Source organism: Vigna umbellata, chromosome 1, assembly GCF_029865625.1.
Source record: "Vigna umbellata cultivar VRB3 chromosome 1, Vumbellata_1.0, whole genome shotgun sequence".
Lineage (NCBI taxonomy): Eukaryota > Viridiplantae > Streptophyta > Magnoliopsida > Fabales > Fabaceae > Vigna > Vigna umbellata.
Genome location: NC_142165.1, coordinates 107,156,823 through 107,180,418, shown reverse-complemented (window position 1 = coordinate 107,180,418; position 23,596 = coordinate 107,156,823). Strand labels below are relative to the sequence as shown.

General features: G+C 27.5%; 5 protein-coding genes across 5 annotated transcripts; all 5 read right to left on the bottom strand.

Moving 5' to 3' along the window:
- Nucleotides 1-78: 78 nt before the first annotated feature.
- Nucleotides 79-1,530, bottom strand: LOC124842291 (uncharacterized). The gene is made up of 2 exons (XM_088105448.1): nt 945-1,530; nt 79-857 (listed from the first exon to the last, which is right to left on the bottom strand). The coding sequence occupies exons 1-2, from the start codon at nt 1,033-1,035 to the stop codon at nt 154-156; spliced, it is 795 nt and encodes a 264-aa protein (XP_087961574.1). The 5' UTR covers nt 1,036-1,530; the 3' UTR covers nt 79-153.
- Nucleotides 1,531-1,677: 147 nt separating this feature from the next.
- On the bottom strand, nt 1,678-2,698 carry LOC124842293 (pathogenesis-related protein STH-2-like). The gene is made up of 2 exons (XM_047318752.2): nt 2,361-2,698; nt 1,678-2,267 (listed from the first exon to the last, which is right to left on the bottom strand). Exons 1-2 carry the CDS (start codon nt 2,542-2,544, stop codon nt 1,969-1,971), a joined length of 483 nt encoding a protein of 160 aa, XP_047174708.1. The 5' UTR covers nt 2,545-2,698; the 3' UTR covers nt 1,678-1,968.
- Nucleotides 2,699-9,097: 6,399 nt separating this feature from the next.
- Nucleotides 9,098-9,897, bottom strand: LOC124842315 (nodulin-13-like). Its single transcript, XM_047318774.2, has 2 exons — nt 9,667-9,897; nt 9,098-9,594 (listed from the first exon to the last, which is right to left on the bottom strand). Exons 1-2 carry the CDS (start codon nt 9,848-9,850, stop codon nt 9,305-9,307), a joined length of 474 nt encoding a protein of 157 aa, XP_047174730.1. The 5' UTR covers nt 9,851-9,897; the 3' UTR covers nt 9,098-9,304.
- Nucleotides 9,898-17,023: 7,126 nt separating this feature from the next.
- On the bottom strand, nt 17,024-17,887 carry LOC124842296 (pathogenesis-related protein 2-like). Its single transcript, XM_047318757.2, has 2 exons — nt 17,633-17,887; nt 17,024-17,541 (listed from the first exon to the last, which is right to left on the bottom strand). Exons 1-2 carry the CDS (start codon nt 17,811-17,813, stop codon nt 17,255-17,257), a joined length of 468 nt encoding a protein of 155 aa, XP_047174713.1. The 5' UTR covers nt 17,814-17,887; the 3' UTR covers nt 17,024-17,254.
- A 4,197-nt stretch (nt 17,888-22,084) lies between these two features.
- Nucleotides 22,085-22,990, bottom strand: LOC124842295 (pathogenesis-related protein 2-like). Its single transcript, XM_047318756.2, has 2 exons — nt 22,633-22,990; nt 22,085-22,556 (listed from the first exon to the last, which is right to left on the bottom strand). Exons 1-2 carry the CDS (start codon nt 22,988-22,990, stop codon nt 22,270-22,272), a joined length of 645 nt encoding a protein of 214 aa, XP_047174712.2. The 3' UTR covers nt 22,085-22,269.
- Between the last annotated feature and the right edge of the window lie 606 nt (nt 22,991-23,596).

The following is a 23,596-nucleotide window of genomic DNA, read 5'->3' as shown; positions in this document are numbered from 1 at the left end:
TTCTCGGATCACGTCCAAACTAAGTATTCTTGTTTTTCTGTCTTCATATTATATTTTGTGAATTCTCTTCCACAACACACTTATCAAGACATATGAAAGCACAAGAGACTCTCTTTAGTTTTCGTAATCATCTCTTAACATTCTAATTTATAACTACACAATGCAACAGGCATTCGGATTATCATCGCTGAACATTGAAGCGATGTTTACATTGCCGTTTTGGTAATCTCCACTGTAGTGTTCTATGCAATTGTAATGTGTGTGCATTGATGGTGATCTAACGTATTCGTATTCCGTGACGTATGACGAAGGCATGTGTGTATTATAGCTATGTGTCACATACATTGACGGAGATGGCTCTTGCAGAAATACAGGGCCATTATCGTATCGGTGCCGGTGCTCGGTATGGTTGTGGCCAGAACTGAATCTGTTTGCGTAGTTAGACGAATGATGGTGTGTCACATGAACCTGTTCTAGATCTGTTCTTGTGTTATTCTGCCACTTCCAGGCTGCGTTGTGCTGTGTTGGTGTAGGTATGGATGATGATGGTGTTGCTTCAGGTGGTGGTAATTCTAATGGGTGGCTTGCTTGAGGTGGTGGAGCTTGTGGTGGTAATTCTGATGGGTGGCTTGCTTGAGGTGGTGGAGCTTGTGGCAGTGGTTGCGCTGCATTAGGGGCTGGTGCATTTCCTTTTGGTTTTGGTTCTGTTGGTTTAGACGAAGGTGTTAGTTCAAAACTAGAGCAAATTGTGGCATTCTTCTTTGCCTTCTTAATTGCTTTCACAACTTGTTCTGGATCTGCCCACCCAACAATTGTGAGCTTTTGTCGATTTAAGTCAACATGAAGATCACGTATACCTGCAAAGGGAGAAGATCACCAAATAAATTGATGGTGTAAGTGCGTCATATGAAAGGGAAATCGCGTACAAATATATAAATACCTACCATGAATGCCATTTAGTGCCTTCTTGATCTTCTGCACGCAACCCTTGCAGTCCACCCTGACCTGTATCTGTGTGACGCGAGGTGCCTGCATTTGACGGATTAGCCACTCTTGGAGATAGTACTTGCCATTTGTTTAAATTTACCGAAAATGAAAAAAATATAAAACCAAATATTACATTCTTGGGTATTACCTGTGACTCCTCCCGAGCCATGGAGCTGTAAAATTAGAGAAAGAATGGGATGCGTTTATGATTTAAGGAAGTGGATAACGGATGGAGAACCTGTGCATGGAATCTGTTTATACATGCCTTGCACGGGCAAGGAATATGCTAAAGGCAAGGGAAGCGGGAAATGCAAGGAATCATTTTGTTTGATTGATCCACGGAAGAGGGGTGATGATTCGGGAAAGAATTCAGAGGTTCTTCAGTGGACATTTGTAAACTGTGATGCCCAATCTCACTGTTATCTTTAATTGCGTGACGCGGAAGATAGATGTGTGAGTTTTGGGACATATCTGAATACCAACACGGTCTCAAACCTTAACCAGCATGCCTTGAATAGTCATATTTTTGTTTGATTACGTGAATGCCAAAAAGGTGACTTACGTGGTCAGTGCGAACTTATCATATATAAATCGAAATTCTTGATGTTAATACCATTACAGCATCATATGATTTTGATTCACACTCTTCGTGAGTATTTGGATTCCCGTTTACAACCATCCAAACATATGTTTTCTCAACAGAAATGAATTATTTCTTATTTGTTTAAGTATTAAGTACATCGGAATTCATGTAAAGGTGAAAAACAAAACGCTCTTCACCTCTGTTACTACCAAAGTACAAGTATTTTTGCCAATCCACTGCCCCTTTTGGCTATTAATACAGCAGGAGCTTATTAAGGAATTCAAGTCTTTGCAACCATTCTAAACATCCCTATATAGTTGCACACTGTTACTAAAAATATGAATAAATTTGTATATCTTATGAAACATGAAACAATAAATAAACTAACAAATAAATAATTATGCATATACTTGTGGATTCTCCAGCAGGTATGACTCCACAACTTTGTAAATTGCAATGGTGCTCTCCCTTCCTTCCTTTAGTTCTTCCTCTTTAACATCAAACTCCCCAATGGTATTGTAATTGCTAGTCATTTTGCAGAGGCAACCTCCATCACTAGTGGCCTCAAACTTTACCTCATAACCTATAGACTCAAGTCTGTCACCTAAAGGATCCCCTTCAATCATAGTGTATTTGCAAACCAAGTTTTCCTTATCAAGCACATCAATCCTGTGTTTCAGATATTTGAAGGGGCTAGCTGCATAAAACAAATGCATAAAAGGTTAATTAAAAAACATAGAGAAGTAGTCCTCTTTCAGTTTAGAGTGTCTATGTTAATTTGGTTGCCAACCTTCATTGAAGTTTACTTGTTCAATGCTTCCAGCTTCTCCATCACCTTGGATTACATTCACATCTTTTACAAACTGAGGTAAGAGCTTTGGAAGCAAATTCTTGGAGTCTACGATCAAGGCCTTGAACATGCGTGATGGGGCAACAGTGGAGGAATATTCCTGTGTGTAGGTTGTGATTCCCATGTTGAATTTTGTAGATTGCAGAAATCTCAGGGAATCAAATTTCTGAATGATAGATGGTAGATGTTAGATCCAGAGAGAAGGACTTGTATTTTATAGGTCCAACAACACCTATATGAAATGAGTTTCGTGGAAACGAGGCCTTTGATTGAATTGGATATGTTTGGAACTTAGACTTAAAAATAATAAAATGGATATTACATTGGTAGTTAAGAATGAGAATTTTCTTATTTGATGACTTAAAATGATAGTGGCTGCCGCATGTTTTTTTTTCTGTATCATATAATATTCAAACTTATGGTCCCACATCGGTGGCTAGTCGAAGGATCAGGCCATTTGCCAACATATTGCGTTCATATGAATGTCGATGATGTTGGTTTCTTACCTATCCGAGTATGCTGAGAACTGTAGATGTTCAAATGTCTTTTAACCCAAACTATAACTATAATTAAGTTTACCAATGTAAAGTATTATACCATTTTTCACTTATTTTGTTGACGTAGCATTATTTTCTTTTGGATATATATACTTTGTGATTTATTGTTTACATTAGTGAGAGTTTTAAATATTATGTTCTTTTTTATTTTAAACTTTAGTTAAAAAAAGTTAAATAAGCATGTAATATAAAATAATTAAAAAAATTTAATTAAGCATGTCATATAAAATAAAGCCTATCTTAAATTATAATTTAATTTTAATTACATGTAAAAGTATTTTGTTAAAAAAAATCTTTAACTTATATAAAGGGAATATAAAGTTGATTTAAATAATATTTAAATGGGTGTGAGTATGGTTGTTTGAAGGACGGTTAATATGACAATTGAAGCAGCATTCAAAACAGTTATGGACCATTTTAAAGCATAACAATTAAGACTGAAAGCATGAGTGCTTGTTGTTTGAATTTGACCTATTTTTAAAAAAAAATTATTTTACTTTGACCAAGTTTAGATTAAAGATTTCTTTAATTATTGAAAGGAGAGTCCTATACATATTCATCACTTTGGATTTTACTTCCATACTTTCATAACACATATTAACACTATAGTCGTTATTTCAATAATTAAATAAAATCTTAATCATATTAAGATAATAAATTTAAATAATGAATTTAACTAAAAATGTAATTTAAACCTTAACATGCATTTGGTATTTAACATTGGTCAATGGATCTTATTCAATAAAAAAGTTGATGGATGGGTTTCTAAAAGTTGAATGATAATTTTCTTATTTAAAGGCTTTCATAAGAACTTCCATGCAAGTACACACACATATATCAGGTCATTTGCCAACATTATAGACTTGAACAAATTGGATTCGTACAAAAGACTCGGAAAAGTCAGAATACACTGCCATTATTTGCCTTATCTGCAGAGAACAACAAGTATTTATCATTCTAAAAAAACTGGTGACATTCAAAGACAGTTTTTTATATGATAATGGGTTGATTTTTTCTTATTGTTACCAATCCAAAGTTTATGAATAAATAAATGTCATAAATTATTTTTTATTTAAACTAACAATTTTTTTATTGAAACAGAAAACGTTCTATATATTAATTAAAATTACATCCATCAACTACATTATATCAAAATACTCAATTTTTAAATTTGGGTTAATACAACATATTAATTTTTTATAACTAGAAAAATATAAAATTTATTGATACTTTTATTATTATTTAAGACTTTTATTATCTTAGATGAAATTTGTTTAATATTCGTATGCTTAGATATATGATTGTGTTCTTACATTATCCAAATCAGGTTTACTTCACAAAAAATTATTTTTATTCACTATTCAGCCTCTAATGTGAGATATATGTCGGTCTTAAGGTTGGTCAAATGATGTGTGTTTGTAAAAGACAATGTACTTGTCAAATGATAAAAAATGCTGAGTCCCAAAAAGCTTACACAAATAAATGTGGTAACGGCTACCATTAGACAGTTAAGGTTTGCATTAATGACCATTAAAAAATAAATTAATTGGTCAGATTTTTCTAAACTGTATAAATAGGTTTAGGTTTGAGGTAAACACACATTCAACTCACACTCCAGTACGTCCTATTTATGTCTAATCAAGACTTAAATATTTAACTGTAACAAACAGTTCAAAAATCGCTCCTAACTTGAGCATCGGAGTGTCTTTTACAGGTACAAGCGGAGTACACAAGTCAAAGGTTAGTGTTTGGGTCTCACAAAATCCCTACCGAAACATATATATATATATATATATATATATATGGTGTTTTATTTGGTTGGACTAGACTACATAGATAATTATCTTTCTTAGTTTGTTTAATTTTATACCAATGTCATGTCTTAATTATGCTAATTATGACTAATCCTCTTTAGTTTTAGTTGAAATGTTCTTGTTGACATAATGTGGTGTTATCTGAGATGACATCAATATATGACATAGAATGAGAAAGATGTTCTTAAGTATACATATTAATAGACCCATCAATTTTGAGTCCTTTACAATTTGATCATGACTCACATAGGTTGGGGTAAGAAAAACTCACAGAACCAAAAAAAAAACTTCTCATAGAAAAAGCTCACAGAACCAAAATATCTACAAAAGTCCTATAGGTCAGGGTCAATCCATGGGTCTTTTTTCTAGAAAAAAATGTTCATTTTGAATAGAAGAAAAAAATGTAATTAACTCTTAATTTATTGCAAATCTAAATGCATTTAATTTGTTAAATAAATATATACAAATATTTTAATTAGACTAAATAAACTTTATACGAAATTTCCATAAACTTAATTCCTTGCTTATATAAGAAAATTACACAAGAATATAGGACGTTGAAATCCTCGACTAACTAAACATATTTAATTTTCTTTTTTGACTAAATATATTTTTTAAGTATATAAGACAGTTGTTTAATTTTGTTGTACAAAAAACTTCATGTATATTTTTCATATATATATATATAATATTTCTCGTATAAACATATTTGAGTAAGTAATTTCTTACTTTCTAATGAATTTTTATCAAAATTAATAATAAATTATTTATAATATTAAGTGGTTTGTGATGTATCATTTCTTAACATTCACTAATTTATTTCTAGTTGTTATTAATTCAAGTGTTCACATGTAGTTTATTAGTTTATCACTTTTCTACTCTTTTAATTTTTTTAATCATATATATATATATATATATATATATATATATATATATATATATTTCAATTATTTTTTATGTTGATTGGTTCACTTTCAAAATATATGTTTTATCATCATATATAGAAGAAAAAAAAGTGAATAAAAAATAATATAAAATATTATCTATAACTGAAAATTTTAAAATATAATTTTATTGATGTTTTTATATTATGTTTTAACACGAAACTTCTATCCTCAGGCTTAAAATTCTAATCATGTTGATTGTATTCTTTTAGAATTAAAAGAAATTAAAAAACTATTAAAATGTTATAAAAAAAATACATAAAATATAAAAAATTAATTATTTATCACAATATAAAAGAAATTCATTACTTAATAATTAAGCAAGTCATTTATATTTTTAAAATGTTTGTTTGATTTTAAAGAAGTTAAAACTTAATTAAAGCAAGGAAAAGTCATTTTATTTATTTAACATGAACAATTTTTTTACAAAGACTACGTTTGATTAAAGAATATATTAGAAGTGATAACTCAGTTTTTTTTTTACAAAAAATAACAATTAATAAAATCATTAAATATTTAACTGATCGTATGGTGATATATGAGAAATATATATGAAGTATTATTTCATACATGAAAATTTATATATATATATATATATATATATATATATATATATATATATATATATATATAAAGTATGATATAAAAATATATATTTTATTTAATATATGAAAACTCAAAAAGTATAAGGTGTTATTATATATTTTATTTAATAACATAATAATAAATAGATATAAAATATTGATTTAAATATAATAAAATTACAATATATTAAACAATCTAATAAAATATATAATTTTATATGTATATATATATGAATGATATTGTTTATAAAAGTTAATTAAAATTTTGTGGTGGGACTAAACCCACCTTAACCGTGACTCTAACCCACTTGAAAAGAGACTTTGGGAGTTGGAGTTTTTTTGACCCCCACTTAAGGGTTTTCTAACGAGGGGTTTTTTTCATAATGAATTATGACTAACTTATAGGTCATGGGTCAAATTGACAATTCTACATATTGAGATCTTAAATATATATAGTACCGAGAACAAAAATTGAAACAAAATTAACATGAATTGAAAATCATAAACAAAAAATAAGAAATTTACAATAAGAAATTGATGATGAATTTTAGCAGAAAAAAATAAAATTAAATGAAAAGTATATAAAAAATTAATTGCAAAGAGAGAGTAAGTAATAACCAAAATTGAAAATACTGGGTAAAATAAAATACTTAGAAATTAAAGCTATAAAAAGAAAAGATAAATTTCAAAAGAAATAAGATGATTAGAGATTGCCACCATGAAAGGAAAAAGAAAAAACTGAAAAGAGAAATGTAAATTACGGTGACTAAAAATACAATGATTTTATCTTATACAAATTGATATGTATAACAATGCAGAGTTAGAGTGAAAATAGTAACCTATGTGTTAGGAGTAATTGTTTTTTTTTAATTTTAGAAAAAATTGATAATCATACTTCTTTTGTTCTAAAATATATAGTTGCTTTCTTTATTTATTTTTTAACAAACTAACGTATTCATATATTATTGTCTTATTTTATCTAAAAATAACACACGGGTAAAAACCTAAACAAAAAATTATGAAAATTAAAATAGAAATATAAAAATTGAATGATTTAATATTATATATTAACGTAATAAAAAAAATTATAATAGCAAACAATTATGCATTAACTTTATTTATTTTAAAATTAAATTTAAAGATATTGACTCTCAATAAAATTTGTGATTGTATATATGTTAAAGCATAATAAGAGAATGGAAACATTTACCCGTCGTGTTGAAAAAAAAACTTTACTCTTTCTAAATTATATTGAATATAAAAATAATTAATATTTATATATTTATGGATACGTCTTAAAAAAATTAAAAAATATATTATCAATTTACAAATATAAATTAAATATGTTAACAAATTGAATTTATATAAATATATATCATTAAAATATATAACAAACACGCAATATCAACCATTAACATATTAACTCAGTATTTGACTATATTAATAATGAATTTAGTTTGAATTCAAAACATTTTTTAATAAACTATATAGTTAGACATTTAAGTAATTATACATAATTGGATCTTATACGTATATATACAAGAAATACAATTAAGTGAATATACATTAGTAATGATGTAGACATAGAAGATTTTTTGCAATCCGTCAATACAAATCTATTTTTAACAGTTGAAACGAGCATGACTATTAATTCTCCTAAGTCGTAATAATCTTATTTTCCTAGTGAATTTTTTTTTCTTGGTCCGCCATTAAAGAGTTGACGCCGTCAAGTCTATATGTTTTGAAATATTTTTTAATTCATAATTATTACAACCGTATTATGGTATTTTTGTGAACGATATATGTTAAAATTGCAAGCCATTGAATTGAAAACTTAATTGTCTTTCTAGTAATCGGATAAAATTATTGATGTAATGTTATAACTTTATGAATAAATTTTACTATTTTTATTTGAAAAAATCTACCTATTGTACAAACAATTGTTGGTACATAATTTTAAGCTTAAATGTTTTTTTTTTCTTTCTAAAAGTAGATCACACTAAGGTATAGTATTCAAAATTAATTTTTTAAACCCATAAAAAAATACTAGTTTACTATTTAGTGATTCAATTCTAGTTGAATTAAGATTTTTATTTGTTCCGTTGTTTTATAATTGGATAATCAAAGTTGATATATTTTCGTGTACACAATTGTCCTTTTAATCAAATTTTGGACTCTTGTAATTGAGTATCCACTATTGATGGTGTCAACTCTTAATGGTTTACCAAGAATATTTTTCTTCTTCTAACGAATAAGAAAGAGAGAACGTGATTATCAATATAAAAGAAAATACTCAACCATCCTCGTTCCTTACTGTTAAATTACAAGTGAAAAATAATAAATTTATTTTGAACAACATTGATAAATCGATAAGCTGCGTATATTTGTATTTTTTTCTCATAAATATATTATTTTTCTAAAAGTATTCTAGGATTGGTCCATCAATTTCTTAAATTGTCCAAACTGATGTCTGATTAAACAGTGCTTATGAGTGTATGGTTTAAAAGATATTAGCCTAAATATTTAATAACTTGGCAAATAAATTAAATTAAAAAATCTTAAAAAATAATTATCAGATCACAATATAAAAATCCTCGTAGGGTTTGCATCTCGTGATTTCAGGCTTCAACTCTTGCTATTTTGTCGTAAGTTATATATATATATATATATTTTCTCCACATATATGTTCTTACGTTTGAATAACTATTGAACATTAAACATAAACATTTCTGTTATGGTAGATTCAACCTCTGATTCCATTTCAAGTAAGCCATAAAGTAATAATAATGCATTCATATTATAGTTGAAGCCAGAGACGCTCCTAACAAAAGGGTAAAACAAATAGTACCGATATAATGATCATGACCACTTTGGGAACAATCTCAAAGCAAGATCAAACGTTAATTATTGAAACTTAAAGCAACACAACAGGATGAAGAAACAGAGAGAGAATTGTATCATATCGATAACACGGAGATGGGTTAATTAATTGTAATGAGGATTAGCCAGAATGAAATCCTGAATAGCCTTAGTGAATGCAGCAGATCTCTCCTTACCAGCCTTGACAAATTCTTCAGCGAGTTTCTCATCACCTTTCGTATAGTATTTGCTCATGCACTTCACAATCGATCCTCCATCATCGGTTCCCACTAATTTGTACTCATAAGATATCTTCTCCAATGTATCTGACAATGCACTTCCTTCGATCACACTGTAGTTGTACACATAGTTTTCTGTGTCTATTGCATCTACCTGCTGCTTCACAAACCCTAAACCTGTCTCCACATTTCACATACATAAACATGAAATGAATTATATTATATTACATATAAGTAATTGATGTTTACCTTCAGCAAGAGTGAGCTTCTTAATGGTTCCTGGTCCTCCATCTCCTTCTATGGTTTCTGCGCTCTTAATGAAGTTTGGTAATGCTTTTGGGAAGACGTTGGCGGCATCTATGACAATGGCTTTGAACAATTTTGCAGCGGAGACTGGAGAAACGAGTTCGCTTTCGGAAGTGAAAACACCCATAATTTTCTGATCAAAGTAGAAAGAAACGATGAGATAGATCAACTGAGTGTGTGTGTGTGTGTGAGTTTATGGATTATGGTATGGCCTTAATTTATAGGCGCTTCGGGTTACTGTCAACTTCCTCCCACAACAGTTTTGTCAACTGAGAGTTTCTAGAATACTTCAAATATTTTTTTTTATAAATATAATTATTTTATGGATAAGTTAATTTAGAGATTTTTTTTTCAAACGATTTTAATTTATGTATGAATTAAATTGAATTTACAAAATATTTTATTTATATAGAATTTATTAAAATATTTATAAAAAGTTAAATCCAAAAGTCAAATCTAGGAGACAAGAATTCATCGGGTCACACACTAACACGGATCATTATTACAAATTGGAAGGAGTAAATCTTCCACATGACAAATTTAATATTCTTTTGTTAGCATATTTGAAATATAGTATATAATAATAGGTATACAAAACTTTTTTTTATAATAAAGTAGTCAAAACAGGTCACTCGATCCAATCCGGCCCACCACAAGTTAGTCAATTAGTGAAAAAATTTGACTCATTTATTAGCGAGTCAGAAAAATTCAAACCCGACTTGACCCACCACAAGTCGGTGGGTAGATAGGTTGGCTCATTCGTCCACTTAATTACAAATTCTTTTTAAATAAAAAAATTTTCAAACTTTCTATAATTCAAATTTAAACAAATTTTACTCCCAAATTTCACTGCCAACATGGGTGTTTAATTAATTTTGAAAATAAGGAATTTAAATAATTTTTTCAAGCAAAAAAAAAATAATAAATATTTTTTTATAAAATTAAAATTAAATTTTAATAAAATAAAATTAGGTAGGTAGGTTGGTGGGCCAACTCAACCCACCACGAATTCAATCCGCATGAGCTGGGTTTAAATGAGCCGGGTTTAAATTTGACTCATATAAAAAAAATACAATATTTTCAAACTCAATCCGGTTCGAACCTGTGATAGATCAGGTTAGTCTGCGGGTTGTGACCCATTTTGACTACTCTATGTAAAAATATTATACAAATTTACATCGATATATACAAGGATATTAAATTTTCATGCTTTCTTAACCACCCCACAATCCTTATAATATTTCCAAAGAAAATTTCCTTTATTCTAAACACAGCTCAGGATTGTGATATGTTGTTTTAACTTTGATACTCACAAAAATCAAATAAACTTTAGACATTTTGATAGTGTCCTCTTCTCCTTCCCCATCTTACCTTTAGAACTTCATACCGATATGATAATATTCATTTCTACCTTGCATCGTTATAGCTTTTGACAGACAAATTATTTATGTTAATTAGTGTGAGTCTTAATCTATTTTAATGGACAAGACATTTTAGAGATTTTGAAATGCCTTAAATATCTGTAAAAGAACTTTGAAATGTTTACGATAAAGTATGTTGTTTAGATAAGTAATGTCGAAAGAAATTAAAATTTCAGATTTTTATTAAAGTATTTGGATTACTTAAAATTTAAAATTAAAATTTCATCATCTAAAATTTAAGAATTTAATTACTTTTTTATAAAAATCATATTTTTGTCTTTGTAGTTTAGGTCAACTTGGTATGGATAAACTTTATTGGACTTCACGTGAAATTGATCTAACTTAGTTTGACATGATCCTCTTATCAAATGTCTCTATCTAATATGGACCAATCATGATTTAATCAAATTTTACCTTATTCGTTATGGTCTCACCTAGGTCCAACTCCACTTAATTGGACTTTACTTGACATGAAGTTAATCCAACTCGGCTTGACTTGAATTTTAATTAACTCGACTCGATTTAGATCTTGATCAACTTAACTGAACATTGATTCTAACCAACTCAATTATACTAAGCTTGTCCAAACTGACATGACTCAAGTAGTTTTTTTTTAATTAAATATCATCGAGTAGTTTTTTCCTTTAATTAAATATAATCGAGTAATTTTTTCCTTTAGTTAAATATTAATTACGAATTTAATGGAAGAATTTTATTTTTTTTGGGTTAAAAGTTTAATATAATCAATTACAGATTGACGCTACTCCACCTCGTACTTAAAAACTTAGGACTTACATTAAGTTTTCAAAATTTATGTTTTCAGTTAATTAGTTATTTGTTGTAGTTGTGTTTCTCATAGTCAATACATATACTAACTTTTCCATTCACGGGCCTAATTGGTCTAACTAAAACCAGTACACTGAATTTATTTATTTTGGTTATTTTTTATTTTTTTTTTATGGTATGCGCATGCTCTCCACACTTTTACAGCTTAAAACTGTACAACTGTTTTATAATTTGGCTTGAACAGAATTTTTTAATTTTTATTACTGTAAAATCATGAAAAATATTTTTTTATAAAAAATATTAAATATTTTATAATAAAATACTAAATATTTTATAATAAGAAATTGTCCACGAAAAGAACATATTGTATATCTTTTATATTTGTTATCATCTGTAGTTTTATTTTATGTCATATTTGTAAATATATTACACAATCTAACAATTAATATTAAAATACAATGTTACCATCATGCTTTAGTTAATATAAATATATTATTAAATAAAATTCAATAAAATATAAAAAACCTATATATTTATTTATATTAGTCAATTAACTCAACACATATAATGTTATATTTAAACACAATAAAATAATTATTTATTTCGATTTGATAATTGATTTTTGAATGGAATACAAACTTTGAGTATATACTAGGTATCAAACTCAATTGAATTGGTTTGACAAATTTTATGTAAATACAGTTTAGTCGGACTTTGAGTTAAATTCGTTATTTTTGTAATTTTTATATCGCTCTAATTTATTTTTTTTGTATGTAGGTTAATTGATCAAACGCTTGTGATTGCAATGTTAAAATATTAATTTTCATGAAAATCTTAAAGTCTAATTAGTATGTCTTATGAAAAATAAACTTTTAATAAAAAATATATTTTTTGTAGCGTAAAGATTCATGTGTATCTCAGTTTAGTCCAACTCACAGAGTTTGACTTTGATTAATCCAATCCATAGAATTTGGCTATAACTCACATGAGTTACAGAAAAAATATATATGGAAATGCTCACAAAAATTTTATGGGTTGGCCAATGCAAAAGTACATTTTTAAAACTTTTTTTTATATATTTAAGAAAAAGGGTTCAAGAAAACATTTACTATTTTACCCAAATAAATTTATCATGTTCATAATATTAATAAATTAGAAAGATTAATAGTTAATTGGTGTGAAATCTCTATATCCAAAAATCAAACTAATTAACTTATTTCACATATGAAAACTCAAAGAGAATTTCACAACCGTTACAATTTTATTTCTTTTACAAAATACTTTGGTATTTTGTCAATATAGAAATTCATTTTATGATAATACACATGTAAGGATATATATATATATATATATATATATATATATATATATATATATATATATATATATATATATATATATATATATATATATATATAAAATAAACTAGAGCTGTCAAAACGGGTAATTCAGTCCGACTCGACTCGATGATCACTTAGGCCTTGTTCACTTGAAGGGATTTGGGAGAGAGTAATTGAAGGGATTTGAGAGGATTTGAAGATAAATTTTTTTGTTGTTTCTTTGAGTGAATTTGGAGGTAAATTAGAGTGTATTTGGAGGTAAAATTTGTGAGATTTAATGTAGGATTTTATTGACGTGAGAGATTAAAAAAATTTACTTCCAAATACACTCTAATTTACCTCCAAATTCACTCAAATAAACAACAAAAAAATTTATCTTCAAATCCTCTCAAATTCCTTCAATTACTCTCCTCCAAATTCCTTCAAATGAACAAGGCCTTAATGAGCTAACCCAACTCGGCTCACTTATTAGCGAGCTGAAAAAATTCGAATTTGGCTCGACCTACCACAGGTTGATCGGTTAAACAGGTTGATCGGTTAAACAGGTTGGCTCACTAGCTCACTTAATTATAAGTTTTTTTTAAATAAAAAATTTATAAATTTTTTAATTCAAATCTAAATAAATTTAAATTTAAAATGATGTTAAACTCCAAAGACAAGACAATTCAAAATAAAAAAAATATCATACAAGCGTACTATTGATAATTTTTGTATCACTTGTTCATTTATAATATCAGAGTCTTGAATAGATAAATCTATAAAATTTGTTTTTTATCCTCATCTATAATATAATACAAAAATGTTAACTAATAATATTGAAACACAAAATAATAAATAATTAAATTAAATTAAATTGGTTGGGGAACCAACCCAGCTCACCACGAGTTTAACCTGAGTCAGTTTCTAAGTGAACCAAATTGAAAACTAATCCACATAAAAATTATATTTTTTCAAAACTCGACTCAAACTCGGACCGGATTGACTCGATAATTACCACATATTTTAACAGCACTGTAATAAACACATGCATCAAAAGTATTTTCTCTCTCTGTACTATCTTTCTACTATATTTGATCATTATTTAGAATTAAAATTTGATATTTTCAATCACAAGTAATTAAAAAAGTATCACCCCTGTTTTGTTATACCTACGTTAAGTATACTTTTGTTATTATTTGGAGGCATAAATAAATGTCAGAGTTTAGAATCAGAGGCGGTTCTTAATACTGATATAGGGATTGGCTCCTTTTTTTTTTCTTTCTTATATTTATATAAATTAATATATAATTTTAATTCTTTTTTAAATTTTAATATATTTTATATATTTGATATCTTTACATCTTTTTTATGTATTTATATAAAAATTTTACACCCTTAAAATATTTGTTGAAAATTTGTTATTATTTAGGATGATTAGGAATATAATTTATAAGGACGGATGAGAAAATAATACAGGTATGGGACTTCACTTTTAGATGTGCTATGTGAATTGTAATTAAAGTTTAGTTTTGGGTGAAGTTGATATCTCATTATGACTAAAACATTTTTATATCATATAAGGGAAGGATTATATTATTATATTTTTTTTATCCATATTATTATGGGCTAGGACAACTATATCGTTTTCATTTAATGTATTTATAATTGTTAATAAAAAGTTTAAACTGTTCATTAGAAATTTAAACTATATTTTATTTAGTTATGATTTGACTCATAAATATAAATAGAGAATGGTAGATGGTGTCTATATGCACCGTCAAATCTCGTGAGTTGAGACTATTAGTCACACTTAACTATGGAAAATAAGTTGTATTAATAGTTCACACTTTTTGACTAATGACTTATGGTAAATAAAAAAGAAGAAGAGTGTATTCAAAAGATGAATATTTTCAAGACGCATGTTTATTTTTTTATTTTTTTATTTTTTTAATGTGGGTACATATAATCACACTAATTAGAGGTTAGTTTTGTGATATCGTAGTATAATCATCTTCCTAATGATACATTAGTAATGTTTTGAAATAGTTAGAGATGTATCAGTGTAATATGGTACAATAATTAAAGTTTTAAAGCAAAAAACCTAGATGTTCAAAAGCCGCCGGCGAAATTGAATAAAAGATTTGAAAAAGAGGTTCCAGTGACAGATTTTTCAACGAAGAGATAAGTTAAGAAATTAAGCGCAGAATAGTTAAGATGCAAGTGTTGGTGAAGGTCGTTGTTGGGAGACCGTCTTCAATATTTTAAGGCGCATCAATTGCATTGCACTCTCTCTATGTTTCAATAACTATGTTTTAACGATAATTAATTCATTTTAAATTACAAATTATTTTTAAGTCCAATTTACTTTAATTATCTTCTTTTTTAAATAGAATATCATATTAATTTTCATTATTTCACTTCTCTATCATGATTAGTAACATAAAGTCGGTCTCTTGTCATAGTGTTTTTTTTTTTTTTTAATTTTATAATGGCTCTTTCCAATAATTTTCTTTTTGTCCTCATCTAATATTCTAGCCTATGAAAAAGTCAGTACGTCAATTTTTTTTTTATAATACTATATATAAATATAAACTTTATAAAGCGCTCTACAGATTAGATATGTAATTACAATCAAATATTTACGTTTGAACGAGAAAATCTATCTTAAATAAATATGCTTTTATTAAATAGATAAATATCTCTCACTACTTAAATAAATTTGCCTTACAATTCCATTAACGATTCTCTTATTTGTTTCTTTAAAAAATAATTAAACTCCCTTTAAAAATTACCATCTATCTAATATTCATAACTTTTTTTATTTACTATTTTATTAAATAATAGAATAGTATATATAAATATAAATCTGGACCAGGTTTTTCATGAACGTTTTTAGAGAAAAAAATATTGAAATGAATTTGTCTATAAAAATAAAATTAATTTTTAAAATTAATTTTATGTATATATTTTTTAAAATTATTTTGATTTGTACATGGCCAATTTTAATTTGTGAAAAAGTGTTTTTTTTTTCTCATTGGAAAGTTTGTATGAAAAAGTTTGATAAAATCAAACTAGTTAGACTTATTTTAATAGTTGGGTGTCATTGTAAAACTCTTCACAAGATGACGTGTATATGATAATATGGGTCGTATTCAAGTTGACAGTTCAATATATACAAGTCATAATGCGTGTTAGGTATCTAAAATTCTATCACTATTTTTTATTACAACTTTAATATTTGTCAGTATCTTGAATACATTTATAAAAAAATAATAAGTTAATTTTATTTAAATAATTTTTAAGACAATTCGGCTAAAAATATCAATTATAAAATATCCATCTAGCAGTAGATACTTAAATTTACCTTTTTCATTAATTACAAATAATAATACATTCACATAAATTATAAGTAAAATACTAAATATAATAATAATCTGAATATGTAAAATAGTTAATAATTGATTATTTTATTTAAATATACCTTTAATTTCTTAAAAAAAAAAATTAAACATAGTGATTGCTGTCTACATCCAAAATGGTGCAGATAGTTGAGTTAAACTAGCTTCCTTATTATTAACTAGGAAATGAAACGTCTTGATGCTGTTCATCATTTGACTTCTCTCATTACGCTGATGGAACACCATCCAAATCATTCATAAAAAACAAGGTTTATTCCCAAGGTAGCAATAATGCAGTTGTTTTTGTCTACCCAAAAGAAAGCACTTGGGTTAAATTCTATATAAACTCTTACAGTAAACACAGCACCGACAGAAGTTAAAGTAATGATTTCCTTTATTATCATTTATTGACGAAGAAAGATACAAAGATAGCCACGAGCTCTCACAATTATGCAGCAAAGGGAAGCAAGAAAGAAAACACTCCTTAAAATGGAAGCCAACTTAACTTAAGAACACTCTGAAACTTTATGCAAGCCAAGAAAACTCTCGATATGATCATATAAGCAAGCTTCTTATGACTGATATTGATATTGGATGAGTTTGTAAATCAGGGATTGGCCAAAAGGTAAGCCTCAACGGCCTTGAAAAGAGCATCACTCTTGGCTTTGCCAGCTTTGAGCTCATCTTCGTTGGGTGGTGCATCTCCTTTGCCGTGGTAAGATATGGTCAGCTTTATAAGTGATCCTCCGTTGGGGCCGTCGCTGATTTTAGTGTCGATTGTGATCTTCTCTGCGGTGTCTGGCAAAGCAACACCTCCAACTATGCTGTAGCTGTATCCCAAGTTTGCCTCGTCTATTGTTTCTATTTTGTGCAACACAAACTTTGTCTCTCCATCTGTTCATTCATTCATTAATTCATTCATTAATTCATTCACAGTTCACATTTCACAGCTATGCATATACAGAAAATATAAAGAAAATGGTACCTTCAACGAAAGAGATCTTCTTGATGGTTCCGGGACCACCGTTGCCCTCGACAATTTCAACACTCTGGAAGGAACCAACAGCCTTTGGGATGATGGTGTCGGCGTCTTTAGCAAGAGCGTTGTAGAGGGTGGCAGGAGCCACGGGAGAAGTGGCTTGGTCGTCGAATGTGAAAACAGCCATGATGGAAGCTTAAAGGTGTTTGAGAATCGAAAGAGAAGATGTTTTTGTGTTGTGTGTGGGTGTTTAGCAGAGGAGGAGTGTCATGTATTTATAAGGAATCAAAGGTGTGGTATGAATGTATTTGCCATACCATAGTGTGAATGAAGTTGCTGACTCACTCTTACACTACCCTCTGTAAATAAAATAAACAATCTTTTTTAAGAGATATTCAATTCTTCTTTGACTACTTTTCTGTTTTTATTTCCAGTTTTTTTTTATTTATTTTCTGTGCAAATTTTCTTTTCATTTCAGTGTTTCAATCACACACAACTTCCCTGTCTCTATTTTGAAGAGATAATAACCAGACATAATTTTTGAAGCAATTTACGTGTGATGTTTGTTTTAACCCATGTGTGTAAGTCTATATTCAATTTTCATCTATTTCATTAATTTTAATTTTTGAAGTTTTTTTTTTCACTTGAGTATTTTATACAATAACATTTCAATCGTTTTGCTCTTTAATGTTAAATATTAATTTTATATGTCTGTCAAATATTGCGATTTTGAAGCATTCAAATTCAAAGAAGCTTCCTTAAAGAAACAAAAATTCAAAGAAGATAACGCTAAACACGTCACGTTCAACAATGGCAACTATTTTCTGTATTTGCAGGGATGAATTGTTACTTATATACGAAGGAATCTTTAGAATTTTTTTTATTTGTTGGTTTTTATATTTAATTATTTTAAAAATAAACAAGTTATTAGCTGATATACAAGTGGGTTTGAACCTTGAAACAATATCTCTAAACTATACATATAGATTAAATTTACGAACAATAATAGAATAAATAACTAATTAGGTCCTTAAGTAAGTACGTGAGATGCTAATTGATATTTGAAAAATATGTAATATTGAGTATGTAAATATTATATTTTAATCATAAAACAATATCTAACATACAAAAATTCATAAAATCCAACGACTGAGTAATTTCATAATAAAACTTAAAAATATAATTCTTTTTATCAACAATATAAAATATATTAAAAAATAATTAAGTTACTCTAATCTATATAAAAAAATTAATATACACAAAAATATAATTAAAACATATGACTTTCAAGATCAATTTAAAAGTAAATGTGATTACTTAATTTAAATATCAAAACCAATTTAAAATTAAAGTTAATATTGAATTCGTGCCAATCATCCTCAAGACCGAACAAAAGTGATTAATCAGTAAAATAATTAATTTTAATATTGACAAATTTTAAAATAAAATATAATTGTTCACAATTCAATTGTAATTAATAAATATATAGTTAAGGTAAAAATAGATAAGTTACAATTAATGTATTATTAATATTTAAATCACCAAACATCACCATATTAATTTTGTCTACTTATTAATCGTTTTACTCTTATTCAATGTATATGTAATCTCGAAGAATTATTTTCTAGACGGAATATCCTCTCACAACACCCAAGTAATACGTCATGTGAAATACTGAGTAGTAGAGCGCCACTGTCTGAGGCTTGAACTTTTGACTTCTTGAAAACATAGAATAAATGGTGTTTTTTATACATTTACGAGTAACCAAATTTATTATTTTTTTAAGTTCATTTTTTTTTCATACTATTTTTTAAATTATTAACAATTTTTAAGATGAGATTATTTAAAAAATAATTTATAATTTATAAAAAAAAATTGATTAAAAGATTTTATTAAAGACCGGTTAACTTTTTTTTAATAATGAACTGTGGCAGAAGAAATTCACAGTAACGCGCGAAAATGTTAATTTTAACAAGTATTTTAACAATTTTAAAAAATTGAAATACATATAATTTTTATTTATTTATAAATATTTCATTTAAATAAAGTAATTAAAATATTTAAATTTTAAGTTTTTTTATAATACATAATTTCTTAAATCAAGTATGGAATAGCAGACCGTAAATAACTAAAAGATCTTTAGTTTATGTGATACTTTATTTTAAAATTTATGTAATTAAATTTTTTTCTGTTTTATTTAGCATAGAAGAAAGTAAATTGTGTGTGCTTTTCAAATTTAATAGTAGGCAACATATTGTTTTATTTATTTTGATTTTATTTTTTTATAAAAAGTATCTAATAAATATTTGAGTGAGAATACAAATACGAATATGGGTTTTTCCAAAGGAATTACGGAGGACATTCACTAAAAAATAATACTAGGGCCAAACTTAAAAAGGAGATTGAAGTACCTCTAACATAAAATTTGAAAAAAAAAATTATGAATCTTCTTTTTTATATGTTATTGAATTTTATTATTTATAATTGATGAGACTTATAATTATATTTGAATTCTTAATTATTTATTGATCTCTTATTTTCTCTAACTATACCATTAAATTATAACGAAGTCGTGTGATTGTATGATTTTTTTTTAATATTTTTTATTTATTTGAAAGTATAGAGTTTTTATATTTATGTATAAATATTAAACTTATAAAATTTTAAGACATTTTCAACAGAAAAGTTAACTTAAATCTATAAATAGGCTGATTATGATATTTTGTTATTTTTAAGAAAATTAAATTTAGGATTAAATATATTTTTTGTTATTTAATTTTCAATAAAAATTGAAATTAGTTTCATTCAAAACTTTACTCCAATTCAATCTCAATTTTAAAATTACGTAAATTTAATTATTTTAATCAAATTTTGTTAAATTTATTTAACGTTTCAAATATTTTTTTAATTAATATTAAAATAAAAACGTATCAAACGAGGTAAACAATTCAACTATTATCATGAAAAAACTTAAAATAAAATTAACAAATTTTGATTAAAAAAATTAAATCTTTACATTTTTAAAACTGAAAGATGAAATTTGACCTAAATTTCGAAAATGAACTAATTTTAGTTTTTACTGAAACTTAAACAACTAAAAATATATTTAAAAGTTTGTTTTGAAATTAAATTATTGATGGTGTAACTATCCAAAATGTGTCGAATCGTAAATTTTACTATTATCCATATATATGTTATCTGATGAAGTGATTCTAGTTAGATTTTACTATTTATATAGTATATCATCTATCAGTATGATAGAGTAAATTCTTCATATCTATAAAATTCGATATTTTTTTCATATTGAAACTCTAAATTATAGAATCTCTCATCTCTCATCACTATATATATTTCTTTATATAAATAGGATAGTAATAGAATTAACATAATCTTATTAAATCACTCTTTAATATATCATGAACTCAACTTAATATAACACTTAATTCCTGAGAATCACTACACTATCAACATCCAACCAATTTATACATCATCCAATCTCAAATAATTATTCAAATATATATAAATTAAAAATCACTTTAACTTAAGTTTTCACACATTAAAAGATTTAATCTCGCTCGGTGTCTCCATTCTCCACCAAGTAAGTTATCCTTAGAGCTGAACTTGCTCAACGGGACGCAATCATATTACTAAAGCTCTCTGGATTCTATTAAGCAGAGACAATGATTTGTTCAACGGCTGTGTACTAAGACCAAATTCCTGAAATGTTGTGCTTTGTCTGTAATCTTGACAGTGATCTTTTGTGATCATATATATCCTCGATTGTCTTCTTGAGTACATTAAACTATATCATACTTAAAAAATTTGATGATGCGCTCTGTCCTTGCTTCGAATATGTATATATGGATTTGCAGATGGATATCACAAAGCACCAAAAACTTGGAAAATGTAAGTGGTAAAACAACATTAGAAAACATGGTTAGATGTTATGCTACGGACACAGACCAAGAACAACCTCCTTCAGGTGTAAAAACAACACACAACCTCTCTCTACCACACAGGAAAATCGATAGCAGTGATGTTTGTTCTCCACACAAAAAAAAGGTTAAATCATTATGTTGAAATATTATCATTTGACTCCTCTAATATGTAGAAAGATAAAGCAATATATATAAGTTGTCAAATCAGGATTGTCAAAATTAGCTGATTCAGTTCATACCGGTAGATTGAAAATGAGTTAGCCCAACTCTATTCATTTTATTTTATAGTAAGGCAGAAATTTTACAACTCAAAAATTAAGTCTTATTGAGAGTCCAATTATAATAGATGTCTCATTAAGGATTATTTAAACAATATTTTACTTAAAAGTCAAATTAAAGTCAAACCAAATGAAAAATGGGATAGAGTTGTTTATAAGTTTTTTAAAACTCCATCGTCAACTTCTCGTTGCCATAGAAAAACTTAAATCTTACCTACAATATAATCATATTAAACTCCCAGTAAAAAAAAAAAGGTTTAAAATTTTCTTTGATTTATTATAATTTATTGATGAACTGAAATATAAAGATATTGGGGACAAAATAAAAATAAGGAAGGAAACACTGGGTGACGTTGGAAGCCAGGTTCTAAGATAAACACACAAGGAAACTCGGGTACATGTGTAATCAAAGACTTTTGGTAATAATTCAAGCATTGGCCAAAAGATAAGCCTCGATGACCTTGAAAAGAGCATCACTCTTGGCCTTGCCAGCTTTGAGCTCATCTTCGTTGGGTGGTGCATCTCCTTTGCCGTGGTAAGATATGGTCAGCTTTATAAGTGATCCTCCGTTGGGACCGTCACTGATGTTAGTGTCGATTGTGATCTTCTCTGCAGTGTCTGGCAAAGCAGCACCTCCGACAATGCTGTAGCTGTATCCCAAGTTTGCCTCGTCTATTGTTTCTATTTTGTGCAACACAAACTTTGTCTCCCCATCTGTTCATGTGTGATGATAGTGTTACAATGCAGATAGAGAAAAGATGCAGAAAAAAAGTGAAGATGTATATCTTACCCTCAAGGAAAGAGATTTTCTTGATGGTTCCGGGGCCACCGTTGCCCTCAACGATTTCAACACTCTTGAAGGAATCAACCGCCTTTGGTACGATGTTGTCGGCGTCTTTCACAAGAGCTTGGTAAAGGGTAGCAGGAGCTACGGGAGAAGTGGTTTGGTCCTCGAATGTGAAAATAGCCATTATTAATGGTATAAAAGAGATTGAAGAATATGAGAATAGAAGGAGAAGAAGATGTTTGGTTTGTGGGTATTTGGCAGAGGAGTGGCCTCTATTTATAAGGATAAGCTTTGGTGTTACTGTGTTTGTTAATGCGAATATAAAGCTGACACACTGAAACAGGGTAGTTGGAGCCTTCATCTGTTTACCGAGAACATTAACATTCTTTTTATCTGAATAAACAATCTTTTTAAAACATGAGCATGCATCATTCTTTCTTATTTTTCCACTATCACTCTTTTTATTTGATGTTGAATACTATTATTTTATGTGTTTGTCAGGTATTGCTATCTTCCAGCTTTGGAATTCAAAGAATGTAAATTGCATAGACACCTCAATTTCAACAATGGCGATTGTTTGCTCTGTTTGCGGGAATGGATAATTTCATATTTTATATTTTATATTAAAGTAGTATATTTTTAAAACTGGCCGCCATGAAAAATTTAGACAATTCTTTATAGACGGCCTTCCAGACGTTCTTGAAGTAATTGGAGTTTGGGGTTTTCCTAACCAGTTCCAGAAAGTAATATTATTTATTTTCGTCAAATTTCAATATAATAATTTAATATTACTTGTATTTCTATATTAAACGACCAGCAAATAGATATGAATATTTTTCTTCAAAAAAATAACAATTTAACCCTAAATTTTATGTCATAAAAGCATGATATGATGGGAATTGATGATGCTTGTATTTGTTGTTGATAAATATTTTTATATTTAATTATCATATAACTATTATTTACT